Below are 19862 nucleotides of genomic sequence, written 5' to 3'. Positions count from 1 at the left end.
CCATTTCTTGTCCTTATAGCTACTAGTTCTAGACCCTTCTAAGTAGATACAGAACTTTTATAGGCAAAAACTATCGTCGCTCTGCATCAATACCATTAAATTTCCCTTTCCTACCTGAAGATGGCCTGATTACTTCTAGGCGTACTTTGCTCTGCTCGTCGACGGAGTCCAGGCGCCATTGTATAAAGACGGGTCGCCCAAATATTAAACATCATGATGTCCCATTAAGTCGGTTTTGTTTTCTTTTTTTCCTGTGGTGATGCTATGCTAACTTTTTCTTTGTGTTGATTGCCCCGTCCCGAAACGTGCAGCAGTGTGATTAATTGTTACTTGGCGGTGAAAGAGATAGTACGGTTATAGTCATAACTACCTTCTCAGAAGGTGGTCCGTTGCCAGGCATAACTAGCAGGTTCTTGCTCTGTAATCCGTACATCCGTAATTAACCTTCGTTTCTCCTGGCATCTGTAATCCGTAACGCTTACACTCGGGAGCGGCCAAGCCTGAATGCAACAACCCTAACCCTTCAAATCTCAAGAATCTAACTGTTTCCAAGCTTAGGTACGGAGTAAATGAGATCAACAAGCTACTAACGTTCATCGTGGTTGACCAAGCCGTGGAAAGACGTACAAACCAATGCCCATGTCACGTTTGTGTTGGTGTGTATGTTCTGCAAAGCATACATTCTCGTCGACCGTATTGGAGGACGTGGAAACGGGGAAGTAAAGACAGGTAATTTCGTAGTAGCCCAATCCATTTTCGGTAATGCACGTGCTTTGGCAGCCCAGGTCGGGTGCCATTTCGCATTGCGACCGCCTAATCTTTCACCCAGCAACAACAATCTTCGGAACTTCAAACACCATCATCACCAACACGAATCAACGACGACAACCGCTCCAGTCACGTGACGTACAACCACCGCGACCGCAAAAAATTCGTCGCCAGATCTACAATCAGTCGCCCACGGACGAGGAGCCCCCCCGCGGCCGATTTCCACGAATCGAAGCGATAGTATTCCATCCCCTCAATTGATCGGAGCGCGGGGTTCGGCCTGCCGGTATGCATCTCGGGTGCTGGACTGACGCGCATCGCGGCCCGTGAGACAGTCGCTGACCGAGTTGAACCCCGTAGATCGTGGCGCCGATTCATATTGTCCAAAGCCGCGGCGGACCCCTCGGTTTTCCGCGGGGTGTGGTCTGGGGCATGAACACTTCGACGACGCCGCACACGCCGCTCGAGACCCTCTTGCTCTTCCGCGGAGTCGCCAAATACGGATTAACAGACGACGACTTCATCCGCGTCTCGGAAGCCCTCCAGAACAATGGGCTCATCAAAAATGGACCTACGTACGACGCCCGACGACTGACCCCCGAGATCCTTCGAGAGCTGTTCCTGCGTCTCGTGCGAGAGGAGCTGCGAAACGAGAGCGAGAACACGCCCGGTCCCGATGGCGCACTGTCGCCCGCCTCCAAAAAGCGAAGACTGCAGTCGCCGCCGCTCTTGACCCTTGCGGACGCCCGCCAGCATATCGAAAAGATCGAGGCCGCTTACAGCAAGCTGTACAATGCCTACCTGCGGCATGCGATACACGAGATACGGCAGTTCGAGCAGCAGTACGAGCAGCTTCAAGGGGAGATTCGTGAATTAGAAAAGCTCGGCGCTCCCGAGCCCGAAAGCGAGGCGAAGCCGCAGAGTCCGAGCACTGCTCAGGCACCCGCGAAGCAAGACGCGGGACCAGCAAACGGGGTAGGGCTATCTCCAGGAAGTTCGCCGAAACCACCCCAAGCACCAGCCCCGCTCTCGATATCTCAACAACCGCCGAACCGGAACCTACAGCCATTAGCCTCCCGGACGGGGTCGCAGCAGGATGCGAAGACTGCGCCTTTGCCCTCGCCTTCGCCTTTGCCCCAAGCAACCTCGGAGAAGGTACCTACCGCTCCTCGGTCGCCCGTCCCCGCTCACGCAGAATCTGTGGCCTCCCCTCAGCTCGGCCGGCAAGAGGCTCCCAAGGCACCGGCTACCAAGCCGGCGGTCGCCCCGAAGCCTCCAAACGGAACGCCTCATCAGGTCCTCCAGGCACCACAAAGCGTCGCACAATTCCAACCCGCTGCACCGTCGCCGGTACCTGCGGGTACGGCTGAAGGGCTACAACGACCAGACCACAGCGCGGCATCTAAACAAACCCCAGCGCACCCGCCGACCACCAACGCGCAGCCCCCTGCTCAGGGACAGTTGAAGTGGGAACCTCCATATCAGCCAAATGCTCCTCCGCGACATGTCTCCAACACCCACCCTCAACACGCCACCCAGGTGTTGTCTCCACAGTCGCATCTTGCACCGTCACAGCGGTCCCAGCAGCAACCGCCTCCTCCACACCCCAGCCCGGGATCGATACAGGGACAAGCCAGCAGCAGGCTGTTGCCTCCGCGGCAGGCCTTGGCGCTTCCCCATTCTGCGGGCCAGCTCGCGCCGCCGCCCCAATCGCCCGTTGCCAAGTCACCAGCGGACGCAGCATCTGGACCAAACAGGCAGCAGCCGGTGCCTTCGAACCAGCTTCCGGGCAGCGGCCCTCAGGCTCAGGCTCAGGCTCAGGCTCAGCCTCCTACGCACCCCCAGTACCAAGCTTACCCGGTAATATCAACCCAGGGCCCGGCAGCCTCGGGACATCCGGCTCCGCAAGCGCAACCCTGCCATGTGGCCCCTAGTCCGCGGCAGGCCCCGTCGGTCGTCCCGCCGGCACCTGCGCCTCCCGTCACTGCTCCGCCAAGGCCTAGTCCTAGTCTCACTGCTCCTCAACTCCCGCAGCAGCCTCCCGCTATCCAGGCCCCGACGCACACCCAGCAATATGCACAGCGTAGTGCTCCGTCGCCGGTCCCCGCCCCGTCAGAGGCGGCCCAGCGCTACAACCCTCCGTATCAGCCGGCCCGGCCTGCGGCAGTTGAGCGCATCCATCCCCGGCATCCCGCGGCTTCAACGCCCACGCCGGCTGCGAGGTTCGGCCCTGCCCCTTCTGCTCCTCAAACACCTTCTACCATGGCTGTTCCCCAAAGGTTGGCAGGAGGCAGTGGTACAAAGTGGGTATCGAACTCGACGCCGTCGACACCCAAACCAGGGATCGAGTTTCGCCTGGGATATGACGACGTTCCTAGCCCGGCTTACGAGCCGACAAGCCCTGTCCTGCGTCCCTCGGGCCTCCCGGCGGTCAAGGACCCTCAAAAGCGAGAAGGCCCAGCGGAGACGCCGAAGTCGAAACCGGGCCGGCTGCCGGCCTCCCAGAGAGCTCAGGCTGCTTCTGCCCCCCAGCCTGGTCCTCGGCCACCATCATCAGCCCAGCGAGCCGAGTCCCCGGCCAAGCAGGCGGCTGCGGTGGAGCCTGAGCCACCTCAAGTTAAGCACGAGGCCACTACTCGGCGTTTGTCAACCGAAGCCGGCGATACTACCGCCGACGAGAGCGTCAGCGGCCGTCCTCCTCCACCCACGCGCTCGACCAAGCGCAAGCGCGAGGACTTTACTCCTACTCCTGCCCAAACTCCGCGCGCCAACCAGCAACAGGACGCACCCCCGGACAGCCCCGCCACCTCCACCAGCACCACCGAGGGCCCCAAGTTCGTCCTTTGGACCCGCTCGTTCAACAAAGTCTGTGGCTCCGCCATGGAACAGATCATCCACCACCGCTTCGCCAACATGTTTGTGGCGCCCATCCGCGAGAAGGACGCACCCGGCTACCACAAGGTGGTCAAGCAGCCGCAGGACCTCAAGACCATCCGCGCCGCCATCAACCACGGCAATCGCGCCGCCGCCCAGGCCGCCGCCTCCCTCCCGGACGGCGACCCGGGCACCAGCAGCGTCTGGCTGCCCCGCACCGAGGACCTGGTGCCTCCCAAGTCCATCATCAACTCGTCCCAGCTCGACCGCGAGCTGGCCCACATGTTCTCCAATGCCGTCATGTACAACCCGGATCCGCATCACGGGCCCGGCCCCGCCTTTCTCCGCGGCGAAGTCGACGACGACGAGGACGGCGGCGGCGGGGCGGACGGTGCCGGAGGGGGAGGTGGTGGTGGTGGCGGCGGCGGCGGCGGCGGCGGCTCCGGCCACACCCACGCGCAGGACAGCGGCGTGCTGGGGTACAAGGTGGACGAGTTTGGCGTCGTCAACGACGCCCGCGCCATGTTTGTCGAGGTCGAGAAGCTGCTCAGCGAGCTGCGCTCCGCCGAGGTCCGGCGCAACGTCCCGCCGGGCGGCCCCCACGGCGCCGGTGCTGGTAGTAGCGGCGGTGGTGCTGGCGGTGGTGCCGGCACGGGCACGCATACCAGGCAGGCCAGTGTGCTTGCCGGGCAAGGAGGTGGCGCGCAAGCCGAGGGCGGGAAGGACGATGTCGCGGCCGGCGATGGTGCCGAGGAAGGAGGAGGGGATGGCGAGGGAGCGGAGGCGGGAGAAGGCGGTGGCGGGGCGGTGAAGAGGAGACGGATCGCACGGGGCTAAAGCTGGTTGGTTGGTCTGGAGATATCCCGCTTCTAGATAAGAGTCGTGATCCAGGTGGCGGGGATTGTCTGTTTTATTTATTTTTTTCATTACCGGTGGATGGGTGGGTGGGTGGATGGGTGTTTTGTTGGAGCATTGTTTGGGTTCTGTTTGGGTTATGTTATGTGGTTGTAATACGGATTCGGTTAGGAAGACAACACCATTCTCCTCTCGGAGCAGCGGCGTCCGGTACACTGGAGGATCAAGAAGTGGATCTACATGGGGTGCAGGCGAAGGAGCGTTTTGAACTTGACGTAGGGTCTCAAGTAGCATCACAGCGAGGAGGGAGGGGAACTGCCCTCGGAGCAAATTAATTTTTTTAAACCATCTCTGCACGGAGTCGGCGGACTCGATAATCCCAACTCCTCCCAACGCCTTTCCCTGTGAACCACGAAACGCCGAGTCCTGAATAAAGCAAAACGACGCGACACACAGAGCCGCGGTCAGACATACTCGGCCGTGACCGAGTTGTATCTCACGCCATTGTATAACAGCGTATACTGCGTTGAGGCGGAGAGGTCTAGACGCACAAGAATACGTTAGCATCCGAGAGAGAGAGACCTGGGTATCGACCCTCCATGCAAGACAAGACTTACAGACTGCTTCGATCTTGCAGTTCAACTCATAATACCACTGTTCCGCCATTAGCACATTAAACCCGGAAGAATAAAGGGGAGAAAGAAGGGAAAGGAACGAAAAGAGAGAGAGAGAGAGAGAGAGATGGAGAGAGGAGAGCTTACCTGACCGTCGCTTCCTTTCCTCTTCTTCAGCTGTTCCTCGGGGATGTGGCTCACGTCCGCCTCGACGTGACATAGCATGGAGACGTTCTCGTCCCTGACGAAGGGTGCCTCCCTGGCGGTGAGGTCGGCGTAGATGTCCATGCGGATCTTCTTGACATGGCCCTGGGCGACGGGGCCGGTCCAGACGAAGCGGGTGTAGAAGGGCTCGTTCTCGGACACGACGTCGCCGCGGCGGATGAACCACTCCATGGCGTAGACCTTCCAGCAGCCGTCGAGGCCGCACCAGTGCTTCTTGTGGCGCAGGTGGGCGTGGAGCTTCTCGTCGTAGCGGACACGCCACTCGGTGCCGTAGTGCTTGCGCGCCCGCCGGTTCTGCACGCGCACCGCCGTCAGCCGCTCGGGCGCGCTCTGCGCCAGGCCCTTCATCACGGCGCCCTGGACCACGGCCAGCCAGGCGTTGGGCGGCTGCAGGATCTGCACCGACGGGTCGACCGCCCCGCGCAGGCGCTCCTTGAGATAGTTGGAGGCGCCGAAGCCGCCGACGAGGAGGACGGCCTTGATGGGCACTTTGGAGGCCGAGATCTGGTCCTTGACGAGCTTCACGACTTCTTGGACGACCGGCTCGAAGATGACGCGGAGGTCTGAGGCCTGAGATAACTGGTTAGGAACAAGAAGGAGAGAGATGTTCGGGGTGAGAAAGAAGGGGGGGGGGGGGGTTGGGGCAGCTGGAGAAGCGCACCTTGAGAGCGTACCGACCGCGGTTGATGCCGAGTTCTTTGTTGTTGGCCAGCCCACCGACGGGGATGGTGTACGTATCGCCGTCTCTGGCGTTCAGGGTAAATTGACGCTTGACCTGCAGCGCGTTAGGTGAAATGTACAGTACATCTATATTTCGTCGTCGAGAGCAAGGAGACATGACATACCGTCTTCTCGAATCTCTCCATTGCATCAGCCAGCACCTCGTCGTCGAACCCGTCTAGTTTCCCCAGTTTTGCTTTGAGGAACTTGGCGAACCTCATGTTGAGGAAGGTAGAACCACAGAGTGCACCGGTGCCAGGAGTCGCCTCCTGGACTTCGAGAATCGGCCTGAGGCTGGTGATGGTGTAAGAGATGAGATCGACCGTGCCGCCCCCGGCGTCACAAATGACGAAGCTGCATGCAGGTTTAGTGTATTCTGAACGACACAACCATGCCAGGGCCGGAGCTCACCTGTCGCCAACTTCGAGGCCGTGGGGATCCAGGCCGTGGAGAGCGTATATGGCGGCCGCCTCGGGCTCGGATATAAGGTGGATCGGGGCCTTGGTCGCCGATAGGCCTGCCGCTTTCTGGCATGCTTGTCTCGTCTTCTCCTTGGCCAGGTCGCTCCATATGGCAGGAACGGTGATGACGAACTCAAGAGGCGTGCTTTTGACGACGCCCTCGCCCAGCTTCTCGCGCAAGGTATACATCAGATGGTTACCAAGAGCCGACACGTAGTCGGTTACAAGCCTGTCAACATCGCGGCCGCCTCGCCTGGCAGCGCTGGTGACGGTAGTCCCCATGGACTGAAGAGAGGGGTCGAGGTCGCTGGACAAGTCAGCACGACGGTCATGACGCGAAAAGGACCAGAAGGTTAAGGCCGGGAGAACAAAACTCACAGCTTGAACCACTCGACCACCTCTTCTGGGGGCGTGTTCATGGGGATGGAGAAACCCCATTCTGGCTCTCCATCGTTATAGCGCAACCTTGTGGGGACCTTATCCGAAGACTCGCCCTCCGGGGTTGTTTTCGAGATGGGCCAAACAGTGATGGCAACGCGGCGGTCGGGACGCTGCGTTTCTGCCCAGGCTACGCCGGAATATGTGGTGCCAAAGTCGATACCGACAATGATCTTGCGCTCATCGATGCTGAGCCTGTCGAATTCCATGGCGGCTAGCTCCAGAGGGGGTTACTCATGAGCTGGGAATGCTTCGGTTGGGCTGTCAAGGTACAATACAATGAGATGACGGTGCAGAAGAAATAACGATGCATCTAAAACTGAGAGGATCGTGAGAGATGCACGCACGCCGCCAGGACTGACCGCCGCTCAAACGGGAATGATAAATTACTTTCAGGAAAAGTGAGTCCTGGCCCGGTTTAAGATGCGAAGTTGCTGTGTGCTACCTACATGACAAAACGGCAAAGCGCAGCAGCAGTGGCAGCGGATAGTTTCCAAAGCATGCCTGTACAATCGAAACAGGCTCATAGTGTATTATCGCTTTGCTCGAACAGCTGGAGGAGATACGAACCCCAAGAAGAACAACTGGCCGTGCGATGCATGGAGCCGGACTTGCAGCGTGTCACGAATGCCTAACCGCATCCACCAAAGTCAATGGCATTGTCCACTGGGCTCCGTCCACTGGGCTCCGGGCCCAGTTCAGCGCCATTACCCGCAAGTTATCTGCTTGTCGGAGCTGCCCTACTTTCTGTCTGAGATCGCCGGTATGTATGTACACGGCAACTCCATCGCTGGCACCGGGTCCGCCAACTTAGGTTCCATCGTTGGGTTGCCGTGGACAGGAGCAGTAGACAGCAAACAGAGAGAGTGGGACAGAGCACGGAAACGGCGTCAGGTTGACAGACAGGCGGGCAGGGTGGGGCACCGTGATTAACACCAGGCAACTCGGAGGGATGGACTGGCAAGTGGGGCGAACCGTGGGGCACTAGCCATCGTGGCAGCCCTGCCTGCCGCCAAGCAGAGGAAAGTGCCCGACCAACGGCCATGCGCTGTGATGTTCTTCCGGAGGCTATAAACCGCGGAAATCCGCCTGCCACCTAATAGTTTATTTCTCCCTTAAGGTTCGGGTAGGGTAGAGACCGAAACCAGATCCCGTCTATCCATTGTTGTCTCGAGGTATTCTCCACACGAGCCAGGCTCGTGAATGGTTGTGGGAAGCTCGAGATTCCTCGACTTATTTAATTATTAATTCACAATTAACAAATGGTAAGAGCTGACCTGTGCAGCTCACCCGCCTGCTCCTGTCAAGAAATTGATACGTACCGAGTTAAACATATGGGTCTCTACACACACTATTGAACCTGAGGGCCTGTATGTACAGTGCATAGGCACTCTGCATTCGGCCTGGAGCCTCGCTAGTGCCCGAGCCTGGCTCTGGGCCTGTGTTGTATTAATGGTGTGGAAGGTGCTACCTTAACGCGTATGTAATTATGTATTGTACCTACCTATCCTGGTCAGGAAAGGAACTTCAACCGGTCAGCGAGTTTGCACTCGTGCGCAGCGTTTTGGTGGCGCAGTTCTTCTCCCTGGCCAATTTGAATGACAAGCCGGAACGGCTTTGAATAGGAAACAATTTTTCATTCTCATCACCAACATCGCTTGGTTCACGCTTCAAGACTGTTCGCCATGGCGTTTCACACCAACTTGCCACTCCCACCCTCCACTACATTGACCCGCAGCGTGTCTGACACCCTGAATCGCAACCTCAATTTTCTCGAGAACGACTCCGATGCTGATCTCTTTTCTGGAAGGCCTGGACAAAGCCTTGGACGAGCGGTTTTAGCTCGGATATCGAGTGATCTTTCTTCCAGTACTCGCAAGGTTCTGACCCGGCCGATTGAATATCCAAGCAATTCTCCCAACCTAGAAGAGGACACCAACCCCACAGGGGATGGCATACGGCAAAGCTTTCCGTACTACTCGAGAAACACGAACAACAGGCGGCGGGACCAGCGAAACCTTTCCGAGAGCGGTTCTGGGATTAGAGGCGCTTATTCGCGATCCCTCACTACCGATACGGGTAATATGGCTTCCGACCCTGAGCTTGTCTTGGTGTGGCTTCACGGAGACTAAACAAGCTTTGTTCAACTTTCAGCAACGGCGCAGGCGGTCAAGACAGCACGGTACCCGGTGCTCTATGAAAAACTCAAGGCACCGGCGGCCGCGAAAAAAGCGTTGAAGATCTGGAAAGAGAGGAAGCAAGGCGCGGTGGGGGAGATCCCCGCCGGTGCTCTTGCGCTGGAGACACATGACCGGCCTCTCCTCCGAGATGGCCGGACAGCGTCCGACAACAATGGCTCGGGCCGGACCGCTCAAGTGCAGGATCCCGATGAGGTCAACCGCTGTGACCGGGGTAAAGCCCCTCGCGACAGCAGCCGGTCCACGACCCGCTCGGGTAACAGAAGTCTAGCACCTCTCCCCTCCGCCGCTTCTCCAGTCACCGCGCCTTCGACCTCCGGGGCGCTCGTCGCTAGTCGCAAGGAAAGGGCTGCCAACGACTTGCCGCCGCAGCACATGACATTCTCCGGACCCTTGCTCGAACAGACGAAGCGCGGAAGGCGTCTTCGCATCACCTGCACACTGGAGAAGTCGTACCCGAACTTCCACATTGAGTGCGACTACACCTACGTCGACAGGTCGGAGAGAGTCAACTCCGGTCAAACGGACACGCGCATATCGTCTGCGGTCATTAGAACAAGAGAAAACATCTGGATTGTCGTTTTTGAGCAGATGGGATACAATGAGGAGTTCGTAAAGGGGCTCGTGGGCGAGACGGAATATGCCAGGCTGGATGGCGACGTGGGCGAGCCGATCAAGGGCCATGGAAAGCCATCTGACCTCGCGACTGTGAAGGTCCATCAGAAAATCAAGATCCCCGAGGGGTTTGACCTGGGCGGGATATGGTGCAAGGCAGCCGACTTTTACGAGATGAGGATCTATGTTCCGGCAAAGGAATACAAACACAAAGAATGACTTGTGAGGCTGCTTAATATTAATTAGGTAGGCACTTGTTCGAGTTCTGTTATAGTGCTTGATCAGCGGTTTAATGATTTAATAACTATTAATCGTGTGGTAAAAGCAGATCATGCCATGGCTTAATAATTTCTTATGCTGGGTTTTCAATATCTTTCTCCGTCCTATCTACGTGTAATAGCCAACTGACCCCATTTCGATTCGTTGCCTCGCCCTTGGAGCTATCGATATGAGTTGGTTATTATCATTATCACTCCCCCTGCCGTCCACCTTTCCCAGTAAGAGGGAGCCGAGCTCGATAAGGGGGCCTACAAGCATCGTCATGGCCAAGACTTGTCCAAAGGTCCACTCCTCAAGCCCAGGACCCAGCGGATTTCTTCTGATCATCAACTCAAGCATGACGGCGAGGTATATCGTGCCGGCCACGTAGCTGACCAGCTGGTACACGCTCGGCCTCTTCTTTGCTCCATCCTCATCCCATCCTCCTCGTCCGAAGAAGTCGCGAAAGTCATGACCGAACATCATGTCGACGCTCACGCACGTGACGAAGAGCAAGGAACAGCCGAGACCAACCAGCAGGAACGCAAGGGCGCCGACGAACAGCCAACGGAGAACGGGGTTGGTGGCGGAGATGTCGACGCCGAAGAGGACGTAGACGATGCGGCTGTTGCATTCGGGGCGGTCGCCAAAGGTCGGCGCCGTGGCGAAGACGTAGATGAGGTAGACGAGCGACCCCGTCGCCGCGAGCACGTAGAAGGCCAAGAAGGTGACGTGGCGGACGACGCCGGCGCGGTACCGCCCCACGGGGCGGGCCGAGAGGCCCACCATGCCGAGCAGGTTGAAGACGCACAGGGCGTGGAACAGGTCGAACGACCGGCGGGCCGTGATGATGACGGTCGTCAGGAAGAAGGCGAGCCCCGTCACGCCCAGGGACGACTCGATGGCCGTGGAGAGCTCGGCCGAATTGAAGGTGAAGGCGCAGAGGTGGTTGGAAAGGGTGAGGACGTAGAGTGAGACGCGGATCCGGGAGTGTGTTAATAAGAGGAAACGAATTAGGTATGTACCTAATCCGGACCAGACTGAGGGAAGTAGTTTATCAGAGAGAAAGAGGAATTGAAAAGAAATCGGGAAAATAAAAGGGAAAGGAAAGGGAAAGGAAAAAAAGAAAAAGAGAAAAAAGAATGGTTAAAGAAAGAAGAATCTTACCCCGACTCCAACTACATCGGGATTGGGCTCTATAAGACAGGCCTCGGTCGAGCGCGCTTCCATATTATCGGTCGCCGGCGCCGGCGGGCTGACAGGAGTAACTAAGAGGTGCGGAGGTAAGTCGCGGTGCTACAGGCCAAACGTGCGGCGTTCTGTTTGAGGCGAAAATTGATGGCTGACAAAGGCAATATAATTATTAATTAATTAAGCATCGAGGTGTCCTGTATACCAGGTAATAGTCACCCAAGTATACCCACCCTACCCAACCCCTCCTGAAGTACGGAATAGAGCGGTTACAGGGCTCCGGAATCGCGAAACTGCTCATTGTGGTTAAAGGCAACGAAATAGCGCACCAAGGCGGTGGCGGTGCAGAGCAAGGGACGGTGTCACACTACTAATAAATACGGAATGGTGCATGTAAGTGTTCAGCCTTGCCATGGTCCATGGAGCTGAAAAGGGTGTGCCCATGCCATCAACCCCGCCCTCTTTGGCATTTCATCAATATGAGCCGAAGTCCTTCTGTCCCTTTCCCAAAGTTGTCACCAAGATCCAAAGCCGAATCAGACCACTCTCGCCGCGATAGTAGTCCAGTCCATCCCGTGAATCCAACCGAGGAAGATGAGTCTGGGTAAGAAGTCACCAACTCGGCCTGATTTTTTTTCTTTTTCTTTCTTCCTTTTTTTTTTTTGTTTTTTTGTGGGGGGGGGGGGGAGAAACTCGAAGCCTTGCTGAACAACCTCGACCCCTCTCAAGCCGCCAGCCAGTGCGTCTACATCCAGCTCCAAAGGGTTGCGCTAACCACCCAGAGCCCGCGCGAGTTCGCGGACCAACGTAAGTTCTCGCTGCAGCACCAGTTAGCGGCGTTCCCTGGGGACCTGACAGAACTTTCATAAAAAAGTGGCCATATTCATAATGACTCGCCTCTTTGATGTTGGTCTTGCCACTGCAGCAGCCGCGGCAGCTGGAGCAGCAGGCGCACATGCAGCCGGAGTCCCCCTGACTACCGAGATACTGCGGGATGCCGCCGTTGGCGGAGCCCTCAAATCCGGAGCCATGGCCGTTGCCGGTCTCTTCATGCTGGCGCGGCTGAACACACCCTTCATCGTCATCCCGATGCTCCTGGGAACAACCATGGCGACAAACGTTCTGTTGGTGGCAGCACTAGCAAATCGAACGCTCGGATACGGTGAGCATAATCACCCGAGTTTTCTCCCATCATCATGCAATTCGCTGTCTTGATAAACCGGGGGGTTGCTGAGCTGGCATCTCTTAATTATCTTCCACCCAGCGCCAACCCAGCTTCTCGTAGCCGCCGTTGTGGCCGGCATTCCGCTCGGCTTTTGCCCGGTATACTATTATGGAGGTGAGCCCCCTGATGCGATCATGTTCCGGAACCGGTAATTAGGGCCAGCCAGCCCGACTCTCACACGAAATCCATCACGATCTAGCGTTTCGAGTGCCGATCACGTTTACATCAATCCCATTCGACGTTCTCGGGGCATATACGTTTGTGAAAATGGCCGACAACTTGGGTGAGACAACATTACCTAATTAATTACCTACACACCTCTTTCCCATTTGGTTCTTCCCCCCGTTGGTGCGGGGAGAGACTCTACCATCCTTAAAGAAAAGCAACTGGGATAGAGAGGGGAAAAAGAAAAGAAAGAAAAGAAATCGAAGCTAACCATAACCCGCGGTCTATAATAGGCCACCCTATTTGCCCACTCAGGCCTGCACTAGTTGCCGGCGCCGTGTTTGGAACGGTCTTCTCTGTCGGCTTAACTTTATTCGGTTGCTGGTTCATAGGAAGGCCCAGGATCATACGCCTGAGCAATGCCGGGAACAGCCTCTTTGGGCACGCGAGCTGCTGTGGAAATCAAGTTGTTTTCAATTCCATCACGAGGGGGGCCATCGCCAGGCCCCCAGTCTATGGTTCCTTGGGTAGCGCCGGGTTCGGCGTGGTGTCTCGGAGAGCCCATGCCCTCGGAATCTACTGGGAGCCTGGTGCGGTTGGCGGGGGCTTGGTACTCCACGCCGAGTCGTCTGCAAACGATACGGTAAATTTTACTACTGGCGGGGCCGAGTTCTTCAGGATGGCTTGAGTCAACACCCAAGACGCCAGCGTCTCATCACGTTCCGAGACGGCGCATTCTTCGTCATCATGCTTCTTTGGGGGCGCGGACTTGCTGCTCTTGGACGATTAATTACCAGGAGCTGGCGAAGCATGGTATAAGCCCAGAACGAGAGATCTTGGTTCGACACTTTTCTTATTTCTGACCTGTGACCGAAGGGCTCCTCAGGCAAGTTGATAGTGAGGATTGGTGTAACGCTTGAAAGGGAGCGTCAGAAATGGCCGAGGTGGCAGTGAAGGAACAGCCGGAACTTAGATTCGAGTGGTGGGGGAAGGAGCTTGGTCCCGAGGCACAAAACGTGATATCTGGAATGACGAATATGGATCCAATGGCTAGGTTGACGATAGGCGAAGTATTGGCGCATCCATGGTGGGAGGAGGTAGATTAGTTCGCACTCGTTGGAAGCGCAGCATTCTTTCGGAAGGTTTACTGCAAATGGGATGCGCGAGACGATCGCACAATGGCAATTCAAGGACCCGGGATGTCGGTACGTCGCAATGGCTGAGGGGTTATTATCCCACCTTACGCGGGGCAGGATGGTGTGGTTTGTTTGCCTGGGAACGAGCACCCCGAGGGTGCAACTGGGTATAAAATTGGCGCCTTGAGTGGCCGAGAACATGTGTGTACCCCTTTTCTTCCCAAGGCATTGGGCACCGTTTCCTGATCTGGGCCTGCCATGCCCACAACCAATCAAGTCATTCTCTTCTCGCCGCGAGTTTCCCTGGCATTTCCTGGTGCTCGCGAAAAAAAAAAAAAAAAAAATAATAGCACAGCCAAGCTGCATGATCGAGACGGTGACGGCGATACTCATCTCTCAATGGAGGGTGACGTTAATAAGACACTCCTGCTTAGAGTCATGCTAAGTTGCTTTGGCCGCGATTGGGCACGCACAGGGCCAATCTTGCAGCCTGTAACAAGTGACAGTACTCGAATGGATATATGTACAATACATACATTCATAGGTACCTAAGTACGTAGCTTATGTACAGTACCTTACAGTTCTGTTCCGGGTTGTCATACGGATCCGTACTCCCAAGTCTGGTTGGCCCGCCTTCAGCCTTATCCAGCCCAACATTGATTTTGCTACCTACGAAAGGTGCAGTGTCTACAGGCGTACCTTTCAGCTCGTCCATACGTTAGCTCGACCGTCTGTGAGCTGTAAAAAGAAAGGCGGAACTGCCGTATCTTGCTACATTTATCCAACCGGACGACGCGTAAGTGCAGCGGCATGGAAGGTCTCAATCGCGAGTTCAACGGCGAGCCTGTAAAGGAATTATCGACCCACGAAGCTCCGTTGCGAAAGCGTCCTGGAGACCTCCCACTAAACGAGCACTTTGAGATGCTCTGGCAGCCAACAGATCGATCAACGCAGTCTTGTAGCCGAGGGCTGTCAAGCATTGACGCACGCGGGTCTTTGACCGCATTGCACAACCGTGGAAATGTCGAGAATGTCGGCAGCCAACATCTAAGGTAAGTGCACTTCTAGTTCTATCTGGCTCTTCAATCGCCAAGTCCTCCCGTCTTTGCATCGGCTGTTCTGGTGCTTCGGCATCTAATTCGGCCTAAACCACCCGCGGCTCAACACATCGAACTTACCAACATTTCCTTGTCCCCAGGCCATCACAATCGCGAGACGACTTGGTCCTTTCCCAGCTGCAACGGAGCAAAGAGAGGGAGCTGGAGCAGAGGTATCAGCGGGAAATGGATGAGCTACGGGCTCAGCTTCGAGAAGCCAACCATCGTGCCAAGCAGGCAGAGCGCGCAGTTGATCAACTGGCACGAAAACTCGCCGTCAAATCCAACGAGATAACAGATACCGTTGGCGGTAACCTGGCGGAAATGATTGACGCTCTAAAGGCAGAGAACAAGGGCCTCAAGAGAGAGCTCGACGAAGCACGATCCCACATCTTCAGTCTCCAGCCCTACCGGAAGGACCTGACGCCGAAGGAGGTTGGCCAGGTAAACAAACCACCATCGTTTTCATAGGCCAAGGGCGCGGCTGAACATTTGGATGCAGGACTTTGATGACCTAGTACGTGGCATTACCGACTGGATCTCAAGCTTCATGGATCCAATCCTTGATGACGAAAACAAGAGAGACGCCGTCGTGGAGGCGGCTAAGAAACGGCCAGCAGACATTCAAAAGCTGAGAAGGTATCTGCGCAGCGAGGCCGATTTGGCCTACGGGTGTATGTTCCCCGAGACAGACGTCGACATCCTGATTGCGGTTACGATGCGCTGGCTGCAAGACCAAATCTTTCAGAGGATCCTCTTCGGTGTGGCCCCTGAGGCCGTCGAGATCATCAGTTTCGTGGAGGGGTCGATGCAGACCAACGTAGAACCCAAACGAGGTGGGTGGTCGCCGAGCTGTTTCGCACGTGGCAAAATAGAGTGCAATTGTCTTAATAATTATTACTGACCGGCCACTTCCCAAGACCTCTTCGCGCTGCGCACATGGAGGGCCGAGGCGCTCAACGCCCTCATCTGTTCACCTGACTATCAGCAAGCACGACTCGGACGAATCCGAGAACTGACAGCCGATGTCGCATCCCTGTTCAGAGTGTTCAACCACGACAAAGACTGGAACAGGCTCTGCCATTCGTGCCAAGAGAGCATCATCAAGCCCGCGGTGAAGCTCCATGAAAAACTGATGACCTCGACGCATCACTTCTACCTCGACCTGAACCCATATATCGTGTGGAACAGCCAGCAAGAGCTCGAGATGAGCCCGGAGTTCCTGCAGGACCTGCCCAAGCTCAAGTGCGAGAACATCCTGCAGAACCGCAGGCCGTTCGGCCTAGCCAAGCTGGAGCCCCGGCCGAGCAAACAGCAACTATACAAAGAGCTCCTCAACGTCGCCACGGTCGTGCCGGCGCTGTACATGAGGAAGGTTGGCAAGGGTGACAATATCAAGGAGCCCACCGTGGTGAGGATGCAGCACGTGTTGGTCGCCTGGGGTCCGGAGGAAAAGAGGAAGAGGTTCCTGGCCAACGGGGAGCGCACCCTGTTGCACCAGTTGTGCTTCACACGGCGCAACAGGCCGGAGCGAGCACAGGAGGGAGACAGGTGAGATGCCGTGGATAAATCTGCCCTGGAATAGTCAGACTCCGGAACTCTGGACTTTGTTTACATAATTATTATCAAGTGCTGAACTTCCTGTTCCGAGCGCCATGTTTGGGTGAGTCTTGACAGTGCGGTACGCTTGGTCACAGCCAGTTATTATATTACATCGACCATTGTCGCGAGAACGGCGGGCTCTTGTTCGAAGACCACCTGCTCCACACGCCCATTCCCCTCCGACAGCGTTGGGAAAGATAGATCCGGGAAACTGTCGAGCAACTCCATCGCTCAGTCATATTGTCTGGGGCGATGCCAAAGCGGAACACAACACGTCATGATCAACAAGAATACCAACGCTTGGCTGATCGACCTTGGCAGCGGCTATATCGAGGGACGGGTGGACGAGGACACAGCTGGCACCAGAGACGGAGACCTGCAGGGAGTGACCAGGATCGTTACACATCTCTCCGACGAAGAGTACGAGCCCTATAGGTCCTGACTCATGCGACTAGGAACGAGGATGTGTAGGACAGCGAACTACTCAAACTCCGTATCCAGGCGGCCGAGCTCGTGGTCGCCCTGTGCGGAAAACGAGAGACCTCGGAGCGGAACCGCATCAGACGTAGGGCGCCGGCCGATATCACTGTGAAGGAAGATTCTTCAGTGCCGGACCCCTTCCCGCTCCTGATGGACAGGAAGCAATGGCCCCTGTGCATCGGGGATGAAACCGTGTCCTATGGAGAAAGGACGCTTAGGTATTGTCGACCGGCGGTGATGTACCATCATGCCGAGGGGACGCACACGCGGCAGCTTGGTGCCGTGAAGCAGATATAGTGCAACCACCCGAAGTGTAGGGGGAAGGCGTTGGAGTTCAAGCACTTGAACCACTTCAAGAACTACGTAGAGAGGGCCTATGGCGTTAAATTACGGTCCTGAGCGTATTTAGTTGACATTAGTCATAATTCTATCTATTCTAAGTTCTTGGGGCCGTGCGACGGACTTGACTTCTTCCTATAGCGCGTGGACGTTGCGGTGGAGACTAAGATAATGCCCGTGGCCGGCGAAGGAGAACAGTGACAGGCCGTGTGTTGGTGTTGCACGAGGCAGGACAGGAACAGTAGCACCGGACCGAGTCCCTTCCCCCAGCGTTTACCGAGGAAAATCGACCATGTCAGTCTACGCCGTCCCTCCACAAGCCAAGGTGGACGAGAAGGCCCAGGTCTGTAGAGCCGTCCGCCTGTACACCGTGTGTTTCGGCGTCTTCCACGTCTCTGAGGATGTTATCGATGTAGGCGCCTGCTGCTGACAGGTGGAGGATGCGCGCAATAGCACGGTGGATGGCTAGGAGCCGGGCCGAGGGTGGGTCAATCGTGCGGCTGTCTGTCAGGAAGAGCGTCCGGGTCACGGGAAGAAGCCCCCGCACCAAAGCGGGCCGGACAAACGATTCGATTCGATAGGTGTGAGGTTCTGCGTCGGGCACGGGCTCGAAGGATATATGAAAATTGCCAAACAGGTCGTGCATATAGTGGGTGAGGGTCAAGGCGTTGCGCGGCCGATCAATCTCGACGCCTTCGATCAAGTGCCCGATTCCGTGGTCGAATATATTGAGAATAGTCAAGGCCGCTTGCTTGGCGGAATTCTAAAAACGAAAGGAGTTTTGGTTAAACAAACGGCTGCGTTCGCAAACTGCTGGGGCTAAATACCAGTTCTTTGCCGCGTCCAAGCTTTGTCAACGAGTGCGGCAGGATATGGGCAACTTCCAAGGGTTCAAACGACCCAGGTTGCTCCTCGTTGAGCAAGGTACCGTCGTCATCTCGGGCGTCATCGCCGGCGCTCGCAAAGCGGCTCAGTGCTTCGCTGCTGTCGAATCTTCGTGTCACGACGCAACGATGGCGGTCGCGGATGAGGCATATAGCGCGCAGGGCAGATATTATATGGGGGGTCCCCACAGAATCATCCCTTTCTTCCTGCAATCGTTGAATGACGGAATGGCTTGCTGGCGAGGGCTGGGGGGTCTTCCTGGCAGATGCCTTGACTAATAGGAGTTAGCTACCTGCATGAAGGTGTGAGACAAGGGATGGACAATGCAACTTACGGGGTAGGAAGAAGTTGTAGAAGAGGTAATCTGCAAAGCTAAAAAACTTCTCCGAAATCTGCTCGTCCAGGGCTTCGTTGCCGTCCATAGATAATTCGAGGGAGCCAAAGAAAGCTCGTAGGAAGTTGTCCTGTGAAAGTGGCGAGCGAGCATGGTCGTATGTAAGACGAATCAGCCGCGAGCGATTGTATGGAGGCTTGTTGCTGCCGCCGCCGCCCCCGTCGTTCCCCCCGTTGTCTCTGTTGCTGTTCCCATTCTCAGCGGTCGCCTCAAAATGGTCCACGATATGGTAGAATCTGCGCCTGGACCGGTCGCGCGCATCTGGGCTTAATGGAAATTCGGGTTGAAGTTTAATGATGTTCTCTAGCGAAGATTGGTGCCTGTAGTGAGGCGAGGATGGCGAGTGCTGCGCCATCGTGTCGATGTGTGGTGGGGTTGTGGTTACTTGGTATCAGGGGTAAGTTTCTTCCCCTGTTTAGGTGCCGACAGGCATCCTAACCAGGCCTATACACACTTCTATAGTTTTTTTGGGCGGCCCCCTGTCGGTACCTGGGTAGGGGAAAAAACTTTGGCTCGCCACCGTAGTAAACTGATCTTGACGCAAATCCATACAATAGTGTAGATTGCTTCTGCGAACCTACCTGACTATGACGTTAGAAAGACCTGTCTGGTGAATCACATGGACCCTCTGAAGCTCCACATGCCACACATTCACATGGCTGTGGAGTTCGATTAACGTAATCCATCTTCCACCAATTCCCACCAATTCCCACCAATTCCTATTAATTCCTACTAATTTCCTATCAGAGGCTTACGTAGTTACTACCTCGGCTAACAATTAAAAGATCACTAATATAACTACTTGATGGTTATACCCTACGTACCACTTACAGTATTAGTAAATCGAATTAGATTAGTAACTTTAATAGCCTTAGAATAGCATCCTAAATCATTAGAGTTAGAGGATTCGGTTAGGGATCAAGGCTAGTAAAGTTAGCGAAATAAAGCTAAAGAAATTTTTTTTAGAGTACCAGTCTGACTAGTCCTCTGACGGGCTAATAGAATTGGCGGAATAGAGCTAAAAAGATATAATAATTATCGACAAAGGAACTAGTAAAGTTAGAAGGAGATATCTTAGTAAGCTTACAAGGCCCATTCTAGAGGGACTTATTCGACTAATCTCCACACGGATTCATTATATTAATTAATTAGTCTCCTAGTAGAGTAGAGTGACCTCTCATTGTCTCGAGGTTAGAAGGAGTGTATTCTAGGTCAAATATTAGAGTACGTAATAGGATGTCCAAAAGTAGAAGAAATTTGCCATCCTGTGACGAACCCAACTCAGACTTCTTCTAAAAGGGTTCAGACGAAGGTAAGTAGCG

The 19862-nt window shown here is 55.7% G+C and overlaps 7 protein-coding genes across 7 annotated transcripts; 4 read left to right on the top strand and 3 right to left on the bottom strand.

Moving 5' to 3' along the window:
* Nucleotides 1-856: 856 nt before the first annotated feature.
* Nucleotides 857-4843, top strand: P884DRAFT_327573 (uncharacterized protein). The gene is made up of 2 exons (XM_069445552.1): nt 857-1054; nt 1129-4843. Exon 2 carries the CDS (start codon nt 1201-1203, stop codon nt 4477-4479), a length of 3279 nt encoding a protein of 1092 aa, XP_069299904.1. The 5' UTR covers nt 857-1054; nt 1129-1200; the 3' UTR covers nt 4480-4843.
* A 118-nt stretch (nt 4844-4961) lies between these two features.
* On the bottom strand, nt 4962-7164 carry P884DRAFT_237588 (uncharacterized protein; the record flags this gene model as incomplete). The annotated part of the gene is made up of 7 exons (XM_069440045.1): nt 4962-5038; nt 5115-5151; nt 5259-5915; nt 5998-6111; nt 6182-6410; nt 6468-6824; nt 6896-7164. The coding sequence occupies 7 exons, from the start codon at nt 7162-7164 to the stop codon at nt 4962-4964; spliced, it is 1740 nt and encodes a 579-aa protein (XP_069299903.1).
* Nucleotides 7165-8640: 1476 nt separating this feature from the next.
* P884DRAFT_267407 (uncharacterized protein) lies at nt 8641-9987 on the top strand (the record flags this gene model as incomplete). Its single annotated transcript, XM_069442108.1, has 2 exons — nt 8641-9034; nt 9110-9987. The coding sequence occupies 2 exons, from the start codon at nt 8641-8643 to the stop codon at nt 9985-9987; spliced, it is 1272 nt and encodes a 423-aa protein (XP_069299902.1).
* Nucleotides 9988-10102: 115 nt separating this feature from the next.
* On the bottom strand, nt 10103-11518 carry P884DRAFT_282945 (uncharacterized protein; the record flags this gene model as incomplete). Its single annotated transcript, XM_069443626.1, has 2 exons — nt 10103-11051; nt 11491-11518. 2 exons carry the CDS (start codon nt 11516-11518, stop codon nt 10156-10158), a joined length of 924 nt encoding a protein of 307 aa, XP_069299901.1. The 3' UTR covers nt 10103-10155.
* Nucleotides 11519-12105: 587 nt separating this feature from the next.
* Nucleotides 12106-13295, top strand: P884DRAFT_275339 (uncharacterized protein; the record flags this gene model as incomplete). Its single annotated transcript, XM_069442833.1, has 4 exons — nt 12106-12379; nt 12482-12556; nt 12642-12725; nt 12901-13295. The coding sequence occupies 4 exons, from the start codon at nt 12106-12108 to the stop codon at nt 13293-13295; spliced, it is 828 nt and encodes a 275-aa protein (XP_069299900.1).
* Nucleotides 13296-14553: 1258 nt separating this feature from the next.
* Nucleotides 14554-16403, top strand: P884DRAFT_318320 (uncharacterized protein; the record flags this gene model as incomplete). Its single annotated transcript, XM_069445336.1, has 4 exons — nt 14554-14795; nt 14942-15284; nt 15343-15676; nt 15761-16403. The coding sequence occupies 4 exons, from the start codon at nt 14554-14556 to the stop codon at nt 16393-16395; spliced, it is 1554 nt and encodes a 517-aa protein (XP_069299899.1). The 3' UTR covers nt 16396-16403.
* A 1153-nt stretch (nt 16404-17556) lies between these two features.
* On the bottom strand, nt 17557-18895 carry P884DRAFT_267403 (uncharacterized protein; the record flags this gene model as incomplete). Its single annotated transcript, XM_069442107.1, has 3 exons — nt 17557-18024; nt 18089-18420; nt 18481-18895. 3 exons carry the CDS (start codon nt 18893-18895, stop codon nt 17557-17559), a joined length of 1215 nt encoding a protein of 404 aa, XP_069299898.1.
* Nucleotides 18896-19862: the final 967 nt, after the last annotated feature.

The sequence above is a fragment of the Thermothelomyces heterothallicus genome (assembly GCF_042370625.1).
Source record: "Thermothelomyces heterothallicus CBS 202.75 unplaced genomic scaffold P884_scaffold_4, whole genome shotgun sequence".
Lineage (NCBI taxonomy): Eukaryota > Fungi > Ascomycota > Sordariomycetes > Sordariales > Chaetomiaceae > Thermothelomyces > Thermothelomyces heterothallicus.
The sequence above is the reverse complement of the archived record's forward strand: the minus strand, read 5'-3'. Positions and strand labels throughout refer to the sequence as shown.

Coding starts and splice junctions, on each gene's coding strand:
- P884DRAFT_327573 (XM_069445552.1), top strand. CDS start 1,201: ATGAACACTTCGACGACGCCGCACACGCCGCTCGAGACCCTCTTGCTC.